Source organism: Pteropus medius, unplaced genomic scaffold (genome assembly GCF_902729225.1).
Source record: "Pteropus medius unplaced genomic scaffold, Ma_sr-lr_union100, whole genome shotgun sequence".
NCBI lineage: Eukaryota > Metazoa > Chordata > Mammalia > Chiroptera > Pteropodidae > Pteropus > Pteropus medius.
Genome location: NW_024344370.1, coordinates 17,345,490 through 17,364,990, shown reverse-complemented (window position 1 = coordinate 17,364,990; position 19,501 = coordinate 17,345,490). Strand labels below are relative to the sequence as shown.

Sequence of the window (19,501 nt, the reverse complement as noted above, 5' to 3'; positions counted from 1 at the left end):
AAAGGGCTGGCAGGTTCCCTGAACAAACTTGCCTGGGAGAGCAGTGAGCTCCTCGTGGCTGGCGGAGGTCCAGACATGAGGGCAGAAAGCAGAGAAATGGGGAAGACAGAGAAGCGGGGACAGCAGAGAAACAACAGTTTAATTTTACCAGCAGTGGTTGCAAAATGCCAAGTTGAGCTGCAGCCTTCATCCTCCAAAGCAGAGGGCCCCTCACCCATAACCGCCATGACCTAACATTGTAGAGCCCCAAAGATATCTCAGCAAACACTACCTAAACTGTCACTAACACTGACAGAGACTGAGACCGAGGGTAGCGAGCATGATTAAACATCTATAATAATAATTTGAAAAAGACCAGGTTAACATTTTATATAATGTGGGGATCCAAGAGGATTAGATGCCACCTACGGGAAACCGAAAGAAAAAGGCCTTCTTTGCAACAGGCTAAAAAGAGACTTTTATATAATAAATCTTCTTTCAGGAAACAAAAGCAGAATGCACTTCTATTAATGCCCAGGAAGAAAAAAATAGTGCATTGAACACCATGAGCAACTAAGGTGACAAGGCACCTCAGAAAAAAAGAAAAATCTCCAGAAAGTAAGCCTACAGACTCAGAAATATGCAGCTTAAATAACAGAGAATTCAGGGTGTTACTTCTGAAAAAACTCTATGAGTACCAAAACAATTCATATCAACAATTTCAGGAATTGAAAAACAACTAGATGAGCAGAATGAGATCTTAACAAGGAGACCAAAACCTTCAAAAAGAACAAAATGAACTTCTGGAAATGAAGAACACACTGCAAGAGCTGAAAAATGAAATAGCAAGCTTGGGAAATAGACCCTACCAAATGGATGAAAGGATCAGTGACATCGAAGACAGAAATCTAGAAATAAATCAGAAGAAAGAAGAGAGAAACCAAAGAATGAAAAATAATGAAAGAGAAATACAAGAACCAGCTGATACCATCAGGAGAGGAAACATAAAAATAATGGGCATTCTCAAAGGGGGAAAAAGAGCAGGGATTAGAAAGCATTTTCAGACAAATAGTTGACGAAAATTTCCCAAATCTAAGAAATGAGCTGAAGCTTGGAAGTCAAGAATTCAACAGAAACCCAAATTATTTCAACCCAAAAAGGACTTCTCAAAGGCACATAGTATTACAATTATCAAAAATCAATGACAAAGAAAAAATTCTCAGGGCAGCCAGGGGAAACAAGAGAGTAACTTATAAAGGAAAAGTCATTAGATTATTGTCAGACATTTCAGCGTAAACCTTACAAGCAAAGATTGGAATCAAATATTCAAAGTATTCAGTAAAAAGAACTATCAACCATGAGTAATGTAGCCAGGAAACTTCTCCTTTAGATATGAAGAAGAAATAATGACTTTTCCAGACATACACAAATTGAGGGAATTCTCTACTACGAGGCCTACACTATAGGAAATACTGAAAGGAGTCAACTCACCTAAAATAAAATGACAAAAAAAAAAATACATAAGTATAAGTAAGGCGAGTAGCAGGCTGAAAGAAGCAGAGAAGTACAAACCTTACTAAAAACAAGGCATTATAAGCTTAAACAATTAGAAGAGATGTGCTATAGTAAGATGATAATGAACGTTCAGAATACATAGGGAAAATTACTATGACAATGACTAAAAAGGGGAGATTCAAAGATACAAATTCTAAAAAGATAATGGAGATAATACACACGCAGAAGATGTCATCTGTGTGTGTATTATCTCCATTCGGAAATAAAGCACATAACATAAAACAAGAAGGGACAGAAGGAAAGTGCACAGAACTCCCAAAATAAACAAACAAACAAATAAAAAAGACACACAAAGAAAAGGAAGCAAAAGTAACACTGAGCTACCAGAAAGCAAAACATAAATAGTTATAGAAAAACCTCATATTTCAATAATCACCCTAAATGTAATGGACTGAACTCACCAATAAAAAACACAGAGTTGCAGATTGGATCAAAAAACAAAACCCAACCTCCAGGAGACACATCTCACACCGAAAGAAAAATACAGACAAAAGTGAAAGGGTGGAAAATGATATTTCAAGCAAATGACATTCAGAGAAAAGCTGGAGTAGCAGTACTAATATCGGACAAAATAGACTTCAAAAAAAAAAAACATAAAGAAAGATACTGAGGGACATTTCATAAGGATAAAGAGAATCATACACCAATAAGACATAACACTCATTGATATCTAGACTGCCAATCAGGGAGCCACAAAATGTATAAACGATTACTAAAAAACTAAAGGGAGGAACAGACAAAAAACACTATCATATTAGGGGAACTAAACAAACCACCATTGGATATGGACAGATCATCCAAACAGAAAATCAATAAAGAAATAACATCCTTAAATGATACATTAGTCCAACTGAACATAATTAACATTTACAGAGCCTTTCATCCCAAAAGAGCTGCTTATACATTCTTCTCTATTGCACATAAGACATTCTCAAGGTTTGGCAACATACTGGGACACAGAGATAGTCTCAACAAATATAAGAGGGTTGAAATCATACCGACCATATTCTATGCTCATAATGTTTTTAAGCTGGAGATAAATTATAAAAGAAAGTGGGAGAAACCATAAATACATGAAGATTAAACAACATGCTACTGAAGAATGACTAGCTAAGAGAAAAAATAAAAAGAGAGATCAAAAAATACATAGAATGAATGATAATGATAGTACAACATAGCAAAACTTTTGGGAAATGGAAAACGTGGTGATAAGAGGAAAGTTCATATCATTACAGGCCTATCGAAAGAAACACGAGTGAGAACAAATAAACAACCGAATGCTTCATCTTAAAAAAAATAAATAAATAAATAACTAGAAAAATAAGAACAAACGAAACCTAAAGTCAGCAGAAGGAAAGTGATCGTGAAAATTAGAGCAGAAATAAATGAAATTGAAAAGATAAAAACAATAGAAAAATAAATATATCGAGGAGCTGGTTCTTTGAGAAGGTTAATAAAATGGACAAACCTCTGGCTAGACTCACTAAAGAAAAAAGAGAAAGGACACAAATAAACAAAATCATGGATGAAAGAGGGGAAATTATAACTGAAATCACAGAAATACAAAGGATCAAGCAAGAATACTATGAAAAAGTATATAATAACAAATTTAATAACCTAGAAGAAATGAACCAGTTCTTAGAAAAATACAGTCTTCCTAGACTCAATTAAGAAGATTTGGAAAATCTAAATAGACTGACCAGCAGTATGGAAATTGAAACTATCATCAAAAACCTACCGAAAAAGTAAAATTCCAAGACCAGATGACTTCACAAGGGAATTCTACCAAACTTTCAAAGAAGATTCAATACGTATTCTCTACAAACTCTTCCAAAAATCGAAGAGCAGGCAATACTTCCCAATTCATTTTATGAGGCTAATATTACTCAGATATCAAAACCTGTTAAAGATAACACACAAAAAAGAAAATTACAGACCAATAACTCTTATGAACACAGATGCAAAAATGCTAAATAAGACACTAGCAAACCGAATATAGCAACATATTAAAAAAAATTATACAACACGATCAAGTGGGCTTCATTACAGGGGCATAGGACTGGTTCAACATATGCAAATTGATTAATGTGATACACCACATAAACAAATTTAAAAATATGAATCATTATGATCATATCAATAGATGCAGAAAAAGCCTTTGACAAGATACAGCACACATTTATGATGAAAACACTTAACGAAATTGGTATAGAAGGAAAGTACCTTAACATAATAAAGGCCATATATGACAAACCCTCAGCCAACATTATACTTAATGGTGATAAACTAAAAACCTTCCCTCTAAGATCAGCAAAAAGACAAGGCTGTCTGCTATCTCCACTGTTATTCAGTATAACATTGGAGGTCCCAGCGAGTGCAATCATGCAAGAGAAAGATATAAACGGCATCCAAATAGGAAACAAAGAAGTCAAACTGTCACTATTTGCGGATGACATGATTCTCTATATAGAAAATCCTAAAGACTCCACAAGAACACTACTGGAAACAATAAGCAAATGCAGTAAAGTCTCTGGATACAAAATCAACGTTCAAAAATCCATAGCGTTTATTATACTCTAATAATGAAACGTCAAAAAGAAGTGGAAAAAATAATTTATTTTTCAATTGCAACAAAAAATAAAATTCCTAGGAATAAATTTAACAAAATATGTGAAGGACCTATATAATGAAAACTGTAAGACCCTATTAAAATAAATCAAAGAAGACATAAAGAAATGGAAAGATATTTCGTGTTTTTGGATTGGAAGAATCGACATAGTTAAAATGATCATATAACCTAAAGCATCATACAGATATAATGCAATCTCCATCAAAATTCCATGGGCGTTATTTAAAGAAATAGGAAAAAAAATCATCAGATTTGTATGGAAGCACAAAAGACCTCAAATTGTCAAAGCCATCCTGAGAAAAAAGAACAAGGCTGGAGGCATCACTCTGCCAGACTTCAAATTATACGACAAAGCGACAATAATCAAAATGGCATGGTATTGGCAGAAAAACAGACACACGGAACAGTGGAACAGAATCAAGAAGGCAGAAATACACCAGTGTTTATGTGGGCAAATAATTTTCAACAAAAAAGCCAAAAACATAGCGGAGAAAGGAAAGCCTCTTTAATAAACGCTGCTGGGAAAACTGGAAAGCTACCTACAAAAGAATGAAACTAAACAGTTGTCTATCACCACACACCAAAATTAACTCAAAATGGATGAAGGACCTGAATATAAGATCAGAAACAATAAATTGCATAGAAGCAAACATAGAAAGTAAACTCAAGGACCTTGGACTTAAAGGCAAGGGAAGTCACAGCAAAAAATAAATGAATGGGACTACATTAAACTAAAGAGCTTTGTCACAGAAAAAGAAACTGTCAGCAAGGTAAGGAGACAATCATCTGGATGCAGAAGATATTTGCAAGCATCGCCACTAATAAGGGCCTAATATCTAAAATATACAAAGAACTCAGAACTCAATAATAACAAGAAAACAAATGATCTAATAAAAAATGAGCAGAAGACCTGAAGAGACACTTCTAAGAAGACATACAAACGGCCATCAAACATATGAAAATATGCTTAGCATCACGAGCATTAGGGAAATGCAAATCAAAATCACAATGAGATACCATCTCACAACTGGTAGAATAGCTATAATCTACAGGAAAAATAATATCATGTGTTGGAGAGGATGCCGAGTAAAAGGAACCCTCATACACTGCTGGTGGGACTGTAAATTTGTACAGTTCCTATGGAAAATAGTATTGAGGTTCCTCAAAAAAACTAATTGATCTAATATGATTCAGCAATCCCTCTAGTGGCTATTTATCCCAAAGACTTGAAAACCCGTATCCAAAAAGATATTTGCACACCAATGTTCATAGCTGCATTATTCACGATGGCCAGGATATGGAAGTATCCGGTGTCCCACGATAGATAATTGGTTAAAGAATCTAACCAATTCTTTATATATATGTATATATATATACATATATATAATGTAATATTGCTCAGCCATAAGAAGAGATGGAATACTGCCATTTGCGACAACTTGGATGGACCTTGAGATAGTCATGCTAAGCTAAATAAGTCAGACATTCAAAGTTGATAAACCGCATGATATCACTTATATGTGGGATATAAACCTAAAAACAGGACAAACAAGCAGAGACTCATAAACATGGACAATAAACTAGTGGTTACCAGTGAGATTGGGGAGGAAGGAGTTATTTGGTGTAAAAGGAATCAAATATGTGGTGCCGGAAAGAAATCTAACTGTGGGAGGTAAACACATTATGCAAAAAATAAAAATAAATAAATAAATAAATAAATAAATAAATAAATAAATAAATATATAGATAGAGATATATATACACATATATGTATATATATACATATATATGTATATATGTATATATATAGATATATATACATGTATATATGTATATATATGTGTGTATATATATGTATATGCATATGCACACACACATACATACATACATATATACATACATACACACACACATACATATGCCTTACTGTTAAATTGTACACCTGAAGTTTCCTAGATTTCCTTAACCAGTGTCACCATAAAAAATAAATTTAAAGAAAAAAACATGATGGAGGAAGAAAACGGCATCTATGATAGAGGCTCTGTTCATCTCTCTGGTGACCAAATCAAAGTTTTGACAGAAATAAGGAGCAAACAGCAAGGAAAAATCACCTGACATCTAGATGAACAGGCCATCCTATTAGGAATAAATCTAATAAATCACCCTGCAATGGCATAAGGTAGGATGGAGCGAGAATCCTAGGCTGCCTGGTCCCATGTGGCTGAGTTGGAAAGAGGCTGCGGCATCAGTGCTGGCAGCTATAGATGCCTCTTAAAGGGCATCTGTGAACGGACTTTCCTGCCAATTGACTCACTCGTTCTGAGCACCAGCTCTAGGTAGGCTGTTCGGGGAGGCACCACAGACTTGTAAGGGGACACTGAGTTGTTGAAGTGAGGACCAGAGCAAGGATCTTTTCCAAACAGAAGTTGCAGTGTTATCCACTGTTTCTCTGTTGAGCCATACTCTCTCCTAGTGTAAGAATTCAGTGCCACCATAGCCAAGGCATCATCAAACCAGATAACAGAGGTAGATCTGCCCAGAGGATTTCCTGAAACTTCGCCTTTCGCACCTGGCGGCCCCACTCAAACTATATTCAGGTGTCCTCTGTAGTCAGGTGCCCTTTGCTGAGCAGTACCTGGTGTCGCACTGGTGGCATCTGGCCTCGGTTTCTGGTGTGGCCTTTTGAGGCAACCATAAGCACAGCATCTGTGGATTGTTTGCTGAATCTTAACAGGTGGCTCCGAAAGGTCACAGGCTGGTGCTAAATTTGGCCTGCAGAAGAATTCCTCTCAGGTCTGTGCCACTGGACACCTACCACACAAAGCCACACTAATAAGACCAGGAGATTTAAGGGCTTTGCTTAGTACATAGAAACAGACACAGAAAGACAGGCAAAATGGGAAGACAGAGAAGCAGAAACCATATCAGAGAATGAAACGGAGACTCAGAATTAATGGAGTCAAGCAATGTAACAGATGCAGAGTTCAAAACACTGCTTATAAAGATGCTCAATGAACTTATGGGAAGTGTAGATGAATTCAGTGAGAACTTCAACAAAGAGATAAAAAAAAAAAAACATAAAAATGGAATTGGAAATTATAAAAGGGGACCGGTCAGAAATGAAGAACACATTATTTGAGGTGAGAAGTATATTAAATGGAATAAACAAAGTGAATAAAGAAGATCAAATGACCTATGTAGAGGATGAGAAAGCCAAAGACATTCAATCAGAATGGCAAGAACAAAGAAGCCAAGTCTATAATAATAATAATTTAAAGAGCCTGTGAGACACTATTACAGGTAAAAATATCCATGTTATAGGAGTACCTAAAGGAAAATAATATGTTGAAGAGCTATTTGAAGAAATAATGATGGAAAACTTCCCTAACCTAGTCAAGGAAATGGACATAAAACCCTAGGAAGCTCAGAGAGTCCCCAAAACCAGGAAACCAAAGAGGCCCACACTGAGACACATCATAATTAAAATGCCAAAGTTTAAATACAAAGAGAGAATCTTAAAAGCAGCAAGAGAAAACCAGTTAGTTATCTGCAAGGGAGCACCCATAAGACTGGCAGCTGATTTCTCACAAGAAACTATTTCTAAAAAGAAAATAGCAGGACAGAAGGGCTTGGCACACAATAATCGACATGATGAAAACTCAGTATCTACAACCAAGAATATTTTAACTAGAAAAGCTATCATTTAGAGTTGAAAGACAGATACAGAGCTTTCCAGACAAAAATAAGCTAAAGGAATTTATCATCACCAAGCCAGTATTACAGGAAATGTTGGAGGACCTTTGCTATTTAAGAAGAAAAAAACATGTATCGAAAACATGAATAAAGAATGGTCATAACGACATTCTTATCAACAAGTACCACGAATGGAAAAGAAAGAAATGCTCCAACCAAAAGGTAGAGCGGCTGAATGGATAAGAAAACAAGCCCCTTACCCATGCTGCCTACAAGAGACTCACTTCAGATTAAAAGACACACATAGACTAAAAAGAAGAGGATGGAAAAAAAATATTGCCTTGATGGTCCTAGAGGGTATTGCGCTGAATGAAATGGGTTGGATCGAGAAATACAAATATCTCATGATTTCATCTGCATGTGTAACTAAAGAACAAAATCAACAACAACAACAAGAAAAGCAGAAATAAATTTATTGATACAGAACATATTTAGAGGGATACTAGAAGAGAGGGGTTGGGGGAACAAAAAAAAGCAAAGGTATTAAAAACAGACATGGAGATGTAGAGTGTAGCATGGGGAAGATTGTTAATAATGTTGCAATAAATACGTAAGGGAGAAGACACTTACTAGATTTAGTGGGGTAATCACTTTGCAAATTATGTGGATCTCTGATCACTATGCTATGCAACTGAAACTGGTATATTGTTATATGCCAACTATAATTAAAGGAAAATACTCATTGAATTGTACAACATAAATACAAGCAACTAATTGTCTATTTCAATAAAGACAAAAAAAGAAAAAGAAAAAAAAAAGAAAGAAAACCTAATGGTGGAATTACAATATAAACAAGAATTACTCTAACTTGATGCCATTGATATTTTGGCTGATTAATTCTTTATTGTAGTGGGCTGTCCTGTGCATTGTAGGATGTTTACCAGCATCTCTAGCCTCTCCCCACTTGATGACCGAACACCCTTCCCTAATTGTGACAACCAAAAATAAGGAATTGTCTATAGTTCTCAAATTTTATGTAGTGTTATAATTGCTCTAGCAAAGTCAATTAAATAATTAAAAGTTCAATAAAAAATTAAAGATATATATGGAAATAACTACATCTTCGTAGTAAGGCCTAAACATAAGACTTAACATTTTTACAAAAAATTTTCATGTACATTATCTCATGTAATCATCTGAGGAACCCTGTGATATAAGCATTGTTGCTGATATTATTGGTATTAGCATTATTTTCATTCCTATTTTGTAGGAGAAAATTAATACTTAGAAAGGTAACGTGACTTGCCTAATATCACTCAGCTTGTAAGTACAAGGACAGGAAGTAAATCCAGGCATTTGATATTATTTTTATCCCACCATGCTGCCTCATATGTCACAATCTATTGTTACCATACAATGAAGAATAGGGAAGAACATTCTCTAATGTAGTGGCTTCCATTGTAACATCTAATCTAACAGTGAAATATCTAAAATGGAGACAATAAAACTAATTTATGAGCCCTAGGAATTTATTAAGATCAGGTTAAGTTTGAAAAGACTAGTTTGTTTGTTCGATTTGTTTTATTACAGTCTGATTAGATAATGATTAAGAGTATATTATAATATTTTTATGACATAGATTAATATGTCTGTTGTATTTTGGATGCTATAATATTTGATCTATCCATATCTCTTTGAGTACTAATCTCTTATTTCTTCATGAGACATAAAACAGAGTTCCCTCAGTCTTTTGAAATCTAACAAAATTATGCGTGGTTCATACTGATAAGATTTTTAAGTGTTAAAAATCTTCATTTTAATCATAAAAAATATTGCAGACTTCTAATAAATTTATAATGCACAGGTAACATACCCTAAACTAGCTAGTAATTTAAGACACTATTTTCCTTAATCAAAGAGGGCTGAAAAAAATTCACAGAATAAGATTATTTCCTAGTTAGAACTTCTTAAAATATACCCCTTTTTTAGGATATGCCCCTCTCCAATACATGGCAGAGTATATGTGAGGAAAGATAAGACAATTAGTTGTTGAATGTTTCATTGACTCAATGAAAATTAAATGATACTTGAGTAATGGAAAGATTAGGGTAAGTGAGTCAAATGAAACCTGAATGCTTTCAAGTCTGTGGTGTCAAGGTATCGTTCCTTTCCAATACAAATAAACAAGCATATTTTGTAGCAGAATATTTTTAAATTAAGTTTATTGGGATAACATTGGTTAATATTATATGTTTCAAGTGTGCAATTCTATAATACATAATCTGTATCTTGCATTTAAGGATATTCATACCATGCTATCCTGATTGTCCAAACAATATTGTGACTGAATGTCCCAAAGAGTCTTTAAAAGAAAATTTGGAGATGAATCATTTATTTAAATTAAACAGAAAATGAGAGTAATGTTAAACAATTGTCTTAAAAAATTAAAAATAAACAAACAAACAAAAATGAGCTGAAGGAACCTAAAAGTAATCCTAACTCCTGGTTGGAAAATGTCTGGAAACAAAAAGGTAACAAAGTATTTAAGCGTGTTCATCCAAACCATCAATTTATTTAAGCTTCCACTGATTGTAAGCTTCTATGTGGTAGTATTTAAATTCTACCTTTGTGTGATGCTTAAAAGACATGTAGATAGCTTTAATAATGGGAAATTTAACAGTTGTCATATCTTCCTAAGTAGTCAAAGGGTACAAACTTCCTGTTAGAAGATGAATAATTTCTGGGGATCTAATGTAAAGCATTTTGACTATAGTTAACAATATCGTATACTTGAAAACTGCTAAGAAAGTAGAACTTAAATGTGCTTGGCATACATACCCAAAATGGTAACTATGTGAGATTGTGGATATGTTAACTAACCTCACTGTGGTAATCATTTTACAGTATATACATATATCAAATCATCATGTTGTACATCTTAAATTTAAACAGTGTTATAGGTCAATTATATGTCAATAAAGCAGGAAAAGAGATATAAAATGGAAATATGTATATGTTATTTTTTAATTTTTATTTTTCAATTAGATTTGACATTCAATACTATTTTATATTAGTTTCAGGTATATGGCATAGTGGTTAGACATTTATACAATTTGCAAAATGTTCCCTCCAAATATTCTAGTATTCACCTGGCGTTATACATAGCTATTACAATAATATTGACTATATTTCCTATGCTGTACTTTACATCCCTGTGACTATTTTGTAACTACCAATTTCTTGATGGGTTTGACATATGGTACTCTGAAGCTTGAGATTCTTCAAGAAATATTTCTGATGTGTAATGAGTATACACAAAGAAGCTTCGAGACATAATTAAATTTTAAAAGTATTTTGAATCATGCCCACAATTTCATGACTAATTACATAATCATGATACCAATAAAGTTAAAGAAAGGAACTGGTATTTTGAAGTCGATAAATCACCACTAGCTCTGAAACTGAACCATACATAGTATGTTTCATTCCAGATATAAATACTTACCATGACATTTTACTTTAATGGAAGGATGGCAGCAATATAACAAAATATTTAGGATCAGAGGAAATTTATTTTATTTTATTTTAAACCAATATATTTCTTTTAGAAGTTGATGTGTCTAAATTACCACTGAACATTTGCACACTCACTAGGAGAATAACCATATTCTTACCTTATCCCCCTTTCAGTTTACATACACATTCTGAAGAAATGAATTTCAATGTGTCTGAGGAGCAGTTCCATGCTGTAAACCATGCAGAGCGAACTCTCCATAAAATGGAGAACTACCTGAAAGAGAAACAACTGTGTGATGTGCTACTCATTGCTGGACACCTCCGAATCCCAGCTCATCGGTAAGTATCCTTATACAAATAGAACATTTGGTGATTATGGCAAGTATGAATGAGAATCAGTCCATTGATTATAAATTGGAACATCAAGGAAAATAGTTTTATCATCCTATGTTGAAAAATCATTACCATATAGTGTCCACTTTCCTGTGTGATATTTAAAATTGCTAAACTTTAGAGAAACTGATGAAGAGAAACAGCACAAACTGTCTAAAAGAAAATCAACTTATTCTATTTGCCTTTCTAATTTCACTGCACTTTACTGAACTGTGAGATATTTAAGTGGAAAACAGTCTCACCAGAGTTACAAACTTACTGACTGCATTCTATGCTTTTCAATAAGATTATGGACTGATGTAAGTTCCTGTGAAACATTCCAGGTTGGTTCTCAGTGCAGTGTCTGATTATTTTGCTGCAATGTTTACTAATGATGTGCTTGAAGCCAAACAAGAAGAGGTCAAGATGGAAGGAGTTGACCCTAATGCACTTAATTCCTTGGTGCAGTATGCTTACACAGGTAAGATCTTGGCATCTACAAATTCATTCAATCTTCACAGTAATCCTACATTATATAACCCACATTAATATTATTCCTACTCTACAAGTAAAAAACATGAAGGATAGGCCAGTTAAGTAACTTTCCTAAGGTAGTAAGGGGCAGAATCAGGATTTAAATTCAATACTATAAAAAGCAAGAAGTGAATAACATGCTATAAAAAATTATGACCATGAGGAAAGAAAGCTATCTTAATGCCAAAATATAAGGACATGTTTCTATCTCTCTCAAGCAATGTGGATGCATTCTCATTTGTAAAAAGTGAGAGTGGAAGTGGAATATTTCAACTCCACATTAAAGATTTAATCAGTCTTTTCCTTTGAAATAATAAAGTAATATTTACTCAAACTATAAAGCAAAGAAAACAGGATGAGTTTGGGGGCCAAGTAGTATGTATGTATGAATGTATTCATTTATTTATTCGTTCATTCATTCATTCATTCTAACTTTATTGAAAAACAATTGACAAATATAATTGTATATACTTAAGGTATACAGTGTGATGATTTGATACACATACACATGGTGGAATGAATACCAAGATCAAAATAATTAATGTGTGCATCATCTCAAACAGTTAATTCTTTTTCCTGTGAGAAGAAAATGTTTAATATATACTCTCAGCAACTTTCAAGTATACAATAACTAATACCATATTATTACCTACAGCCACCATGATGTACATTAGATTCCCAGGACTACTTTTAACTGAAAGTTTGTGCCGTTTAACCTACATTTACTGTTTCCTTCTCTCGGCCCCTGGAAACCATCAATTTACTCACTGTTTCTATGAAGTCAGCAGTTGTTTTCTTCCTCATACAAGTGATACCATACTTTCTTTTTCTGGCTTATTTCACTTGGCGTGGTGTCCTCCAGGTTCATCCATGTTGTCACAAACAGCAAGATTCCCATCCTTCTCATGGCTGAACTTATTTATATTTATATATAATGTATTATATATATTTTATCCAATTATATGTTGAAAACAGTCAGATTGTTTCCATAGCTTATAGTTGCAATAAATACAGGAGTGTACATATTTCTTCAAGTTTCTTATTTTATTTCTTTTAGATATTTACCCAGGAGTGGGGTTTCTGGATCATATGATTGTTCTATTTTTGCATTTTTTTTCTAGGAATTTTCATACTGTTTTTCATAATGGTTGTACTAATTTACATTCTCACCAACAGTGCATAAGATTTCCTTTTTATCCAAAGCCTCGTCGACATTGGCTATCCCTTCTCTTTTTGATATTATTCATCTTAACAGGTGTGAAATGATATCTCATTGTGGTTTTAATTTGCATTTCCCTGATGATTAGTGATGTTTAGCACCTTTTCATGTAGATATTAACCACTTATCAGATATATGGTTTGCAAATATGTTCTTTTATTCCATAGGTTGCCTTTTCAGTTTATTTTTTTCTTTGTTGTGTAGAAGTTTTTTAGTTTGATATAGTCCTGTTTGCTTTTTTTCTTTTTGTTGCCTATGCTTTTAGTGTCTTATCCAATAAAAAATTGCCAAGACCAATGCAGGGAGCTTTTTTGATATGTTTTCTTTTAGGAGTTTTATGGTTTCATTTGTTATGAAATTAATATTCTTCTTAATAAGTATGCCACGTTTCAATGTCTATAGCAAGTGAATCTTTAGATCTGATTTTGAGAATAGTTCACACTTTTTTGGGGTCCCATAAGATAAAGATAGGCTTTACCTTCAAAATCCTGGACAAGAAACAGCACAAGGAAGTCTACTAATGTACTGGACTCTTTTACAACATATGTTTTAGAAGATAAATCAAATACAGAGTATTTCACAGTATGCATTACTCTTTTCTTTGTGGTGTTGCAATATATAGAATCCATATTAAGGTATTTTACAAGGCCAGATTATAAAGTAATAGTTTATAGTTTATAAAATCCATATAAAATATCATCCTTATAACTTATCTATAGCGTGGTTAAAACAAAACAGTGAGAACATAACATCAAAATAACATAACATTTTCAATAATTCATCAATAATGTTTGTTCTAAAAATACATATTATATATATATATATCAATATAAAGAAAACAGTTTAATTGCTCTGATCCCATTTTTAAAAATTATGTATAGATATTTTTAAACAGAGTCTGTATCTTATACCTATTAAAATAATCATATAAATAATTCTTTATCTGAGGACTCTTGGCAATACTTTTTTTGAGACAATGTCAGGCATCAATTCCAGTCGTGATATCTGTGAAAAGTCATCCTTATCAGCTAGTAAATACAGATGTAAAAAAATGGACATGTGGTCATATAAGCTCAATATTGTTATGCATCAAGATGTTTTTCCACATAAATGACATTTGTATGGCCAATTGTATTATCCTATACAATATTGCATAATGCTCCTCGAGTCATAATGTGGACAGTTTTTGATATAAGATTTAGATGCAGGTCTAAGATGATATATAACAAGTTGCTCTTTTTCAATGTTGGTATTCACTGTTCATTTGCCGCCATTGTTTTTTACAATCTAGTCTGTCTCCCTTCTTCCATCTTTAACATAGGTAAGTATTTACACAGACTCCTTTGCCTATGTTGGCTTCAAAAGATATTATCTGCGTGGTTACTGTACACTAGAAAAAATAAGCTTCCTAATAAGAGAAAATAAAGGTTTCAACTAGCTAGTATATTTGTGGCTTAGTTTATGGGACATATAATAATTCTTTACTTTTTTGAACCATCTAGGTGTTCTGCAATTAAAAGAAGATACTATTGAAAATTTGCTGGCTGCAGCTTGTCTTCTGCAGCTGACTCAAGTCATTGAAGTCTGCTCCAATTTTCTCATAAAGCAGCTCCATCCTTCAAACTGCTTAGGGATTCGATCATTTGGAGATGTTCAGGGATGTACAGAGCTCCTGAGTGTGGCACATAAGTACACAATGGTAAAATCAATTGCTTTGAATTAATTTGTAGTAATATAGTAACATAATATCTAACTTACTGATTTGTTTTACTGATATATATGTGTATGTGTGTATATTATACATATATGCATATGTATAAAATCTTTCCAAGTAAATATTATAATGTTGGGATAAAATCAAAAGACAATATAAACTCATATAATTTGCAAATGATTTAAAAATAACAGACATTATATGTCTGGTTGAGCTGTACTCAAGCAAGTTTCTCATTTTCAAAACCAAAAAAGGTTTAGTTAAATCTCAAAGACTGGGGAAATAAAAATATTAAATCGTACAAGTACATGTTTCAAGTCAAATCCACACTATTAAGAAAATACAATCTTTCTGATGTTTCTTCACTGGTAGAACTTTAGTTTGTAAAATAGTACAAATTATGATTTCTAATGAAATTTAAATATTGTTCAATCAGGAAAAACTAATATGAATGGGTTAATATTAACTAGAATAGCTTAAGAAATATAAAAATTAGTAAATCAGACAATTCTGTTAAATGGACTTTTTATGCCTTAATGAAAACATGTATTTTGGTTAAAAGTAATTTGTAGTTCACTCCTTTAACCTAACTACCTTAAAATGTCTCTCAATTTTGTTAACAATTATAATGAATTAAATGAACATGTTCGTATATTTCAATTCTTTGAAAGTTGCATGGACGAAAGCTATATTTATTCAGATAAGTGACAGTGATGTGAAAGATAGACTGTAAGGAGGCAAGAAAAAATAGACAGAAGATATTAAATATACCCTTACTATTAATGCTAACTATTCCCTCATGCAAAGAAGAAAATGAACTTTTTTAACTTCTGAAGCAGAGAACTACGCAAGAGATGGGTCTTTTTGTGAAGTGCAACTAAAAGATAAATATTTCAAACTAAGAAAATTATTATAGTTATCTAAGATTCAAAGCTAAAAGGCAAGTACATAAAAGTGAACAATTGAGAATCACACCTAAAAATAGGATAAAATTAACATTACAATTTTAGGATTGAAATGCATATAAATAAAGAGTATTTTTCTGGAGCTTTATACAGACCTTAATTTTTTTTAATTTATAATATTTGAATTCTCTAAAATTTCTTGTAAAACTTTTCCTCTCTTCTTTCCATCCCTGGTCATTTTTTTTCAAAATTTGAAGTTTCAAACATACTCCTGAAACAATACCATTATGTGGAGAATCATATTATAATGGATTGGTATTTTAATATATGTTATTTAAGTATGCTATTTATAATCCTGTATCCTAAATACAGATGACATATAATCTATACAAACAGCAGTCATATAGTTCAAAGGTTAATCCAACCATAAAAGCCAAACATGAAAACTTCCTGTTAAATTACTTAAATTCTTGAACTAAGTATTAACAGTTTCCTGTCTGTTATCTTACTTTTGCAGACAAAACACATCTGATAAACAGCTTGAATTATTTTTGTTGCTCAAATCAACTTCTTTTCCCTTTCCTATTATATGAATTAAACTGAGTTTTAAAGCAGGATGTGTATAAAAATGCAATACTGTTTCCCCCTATAATGCAATACGTTAATCTCCCTACTTTAGTTATTTTATCTATTATAAATGAAATAAAATAGGTAAAGTTCTTGTTATAATAATGCTTTTGTAATGCCATATTGATAGTAAAAAAAATTAAATAATTTTAATGTCTAAGAATAATGTTAAATTCTAAGGATTCAATTACAGTTGTTTGAATCATAAACTGACTAAAACAGATTGCCCTCACAAATGTGAGTGAGCCTCATCCAGAAACACCATCACAGACACATCTGGAATAATGTTTGGCCAAAAGTCTAGAAATTCTATGGCTCAGTCAAGTTGACAATAAGTTTAACCAGCACAATCGTATAAGTAATAGTTTGCATCGATGAAACATTCAGCAAGTATGTTACATTCATTTAATAAGTTTTACAACACTGTAAGTGTAGATTAAAAAAATGAATACCAAACCAAATAACACGCTTGGGAAAGTGCATAGAAGAAAATGTTTACCTTGAAATTAGGAACAAAATAATTTTAAAATAAATTTAATCTTTAAGCTTAACTAAATACTTCTCTACAGTGCTGGATATTGAAATACCATACTTAGATACTTTAAAGCAATGCATTATTTTTTTTTATTTACACTAGCATACTATCTTGCCAAGCAATTTTCAATAGTTTCATCAGACTTAACAAAGTATATCACGAAACAAATTTCTGACTATACCTAAATATGACCATCACATAAATCATTTTAATCATTTCTTAACTTTCTCAAATGTATAATCCAATTTGACTGTATATGACTCACATTAGCCATCGAGTAGGTTTTACACACTAGGCTGTGCTCTTTCTCTTACCATAGCTCTCTCTTTTTCTCTCTCTCTCATTTACTTCTTTTTTTTTTCTTTTCTTTCATTAGAGAGTGAATAGAAAGTAAATATAATGAAACACTGAGTCTTCCATCATATTGATACAGTTCAGAATTTACATATACTACCAGTATAAGTAATTATAAATTTTAGAGTGTTTTACCTCTTTCTTAACACTTTCATAAAAGTTATTACTTATGAAAGGCAGTTGCAGTATTGAATGAAATAAAATAATACTGCAAGTTTAGGTTTTAGTCCATACAGGCATACTTCCTTTTACTGCACTTTACTTTAATGCACTCTGTAGATATTGCATTTTTACAATTGATGGTTTGTGGCAATGTTGTGTCAAACAATTCTGTCAGTTATATTTTCACAATAATATTTGCTCATTTTATGTCACTGTTTCACATTTTGGTAATTCTCTCAATATTTCAAACTTTTTCATTATTATATTTATTGTGGTGATCTATGATCAGTGATAGTTAATATTACTATTGTAATCGTTTTGAGGTACTATGAACTGCACTCATGTAAGATGGTAAACTTAATTGATAAATGTGTGGGTTCTGATTGCCCAACTGACAAGCCATTTTACTGTCTCTTTCCATCTCCTCTGGCCTATCTATTGTTGAGCTACAACAATAATGACATAAAACTTATTTACATTTTATTAGGCCAATTAATAACCCTACAATGGACTCTAAGTGTTTAAGTGAAAGGAAAAGTTGCATGTCTCTCAATTTAAATCAAAAGCCAGAAATAATTAAGCTTAGTGAGGAAAACATGTCAAAAACTAAGACAGATCAAAAGCTAAGACAAGCCGAAAGGTAGGCCTCTTATGCAAAACAGCCAACTTGTGAATGAAAATGAAACTTGTTGAAGAAAATTGAAAACACTACTCCAGTGAACACATGAATGGTAAGAAAATGAAACAACTTTATTGCTGTATGTTGAAAGTTTTAGTGGTCTAGATAAAAGATCAAACTAGCTACAACATTCCCTTAAGCCAAAGCCTAAATCCAGAGAAGGCCATAACTCTCTTTAACTCTACAAAGTCTGAGAGAGATAAGGAAACCGCAGAAAAAAAGTTTGAAGCCAGCAGAGGTTAGTTAGGTCATGAGGTTTAAGAAGTCATCTCCATAACATAAAAATGAAAGGTGAAACAGCAAATGCTAATGTAGAAGCTGAAGCAAGTTATTTAGAAGATCTAGCTAAGATAATTAATAAAGTGAGTACACTCAACAACAGATTTTCAATGTTAATGAAATAGCCTTATTTTGGAAAAAGATGCCATCTAGGACTTTCAGAGCTAGATAGGAGAAGTCAATGCATGGACTCAAAGTTTCAAAGGACAGGCTGACTCTCTTGTTAGCAGTTAATGCAGTAGGTGAATTTAAGTTGAAGCCAATGTTCAGTTACCATTCTTAAAATTCCAAGGCCCTTAAGAATTATGCTAAATCTTCTCTACCTGTGCTTCATAAATCTAACAACAAAGCATGTATGAGAGCACATCTGTTTACAACATAGTTTACAGAATATTTTAAGCATGCTATTATTTGAGACCACTGCTCAGAAAAAAAAAAAAAAGATTCCTTTCATGATTAATATATATTTTTTATGCCTGCTAACATGCAATCCATTCTGTAGCCCATGAATCAAGGAGTAATTCTCACTTTTTAGTCTTATTAAAATATATATTTTGTAAGGCTATAGCTGCCATAGATAATGTTTCCTCTGATGAATCTGGGAAAAATCAATCGAAAACCTACTGGAAAGAATTCATAATTCTAGATGCCATTAACAACATTTGTGATTAGAATGTTCTAAATATCAAATTAACAGGAATTTGGAAGAAGTTGATTCCAGCTGTCATG

General features: G+C 32.6%; 1 protein-coding gene across 2 annotated transcripts in view; it reads left to right on the top strand.

Annotated features, from left to right (window-relative positions):
• The window catches only part of KLHL4 (kelch like family member 4), a 144,680-nt gene that overhangs the window by 58,573 nt on the left and 66,606 nt on the right, over positions 1-19,501 (top strand). For both annotated transcript variants that reach the window (XM_039870199.1, XM_039870198.1), the window contains exons 2-4: positions 11,567-11,731; positions 12,109-12,245; positions 15,020-15,216. In XM_039870199.1, coding sequence (XP_039726133.1) covers positions 11,567-11,731; positions 12,109-12,245; positions 15,020-15,216 — 499 coding nt within the window. The remainder of the gene's footprint in view (positions 1-11,566; positions 11,732-12,108; positions 12,246-15,019; positions 15,217-19,501) is intronic.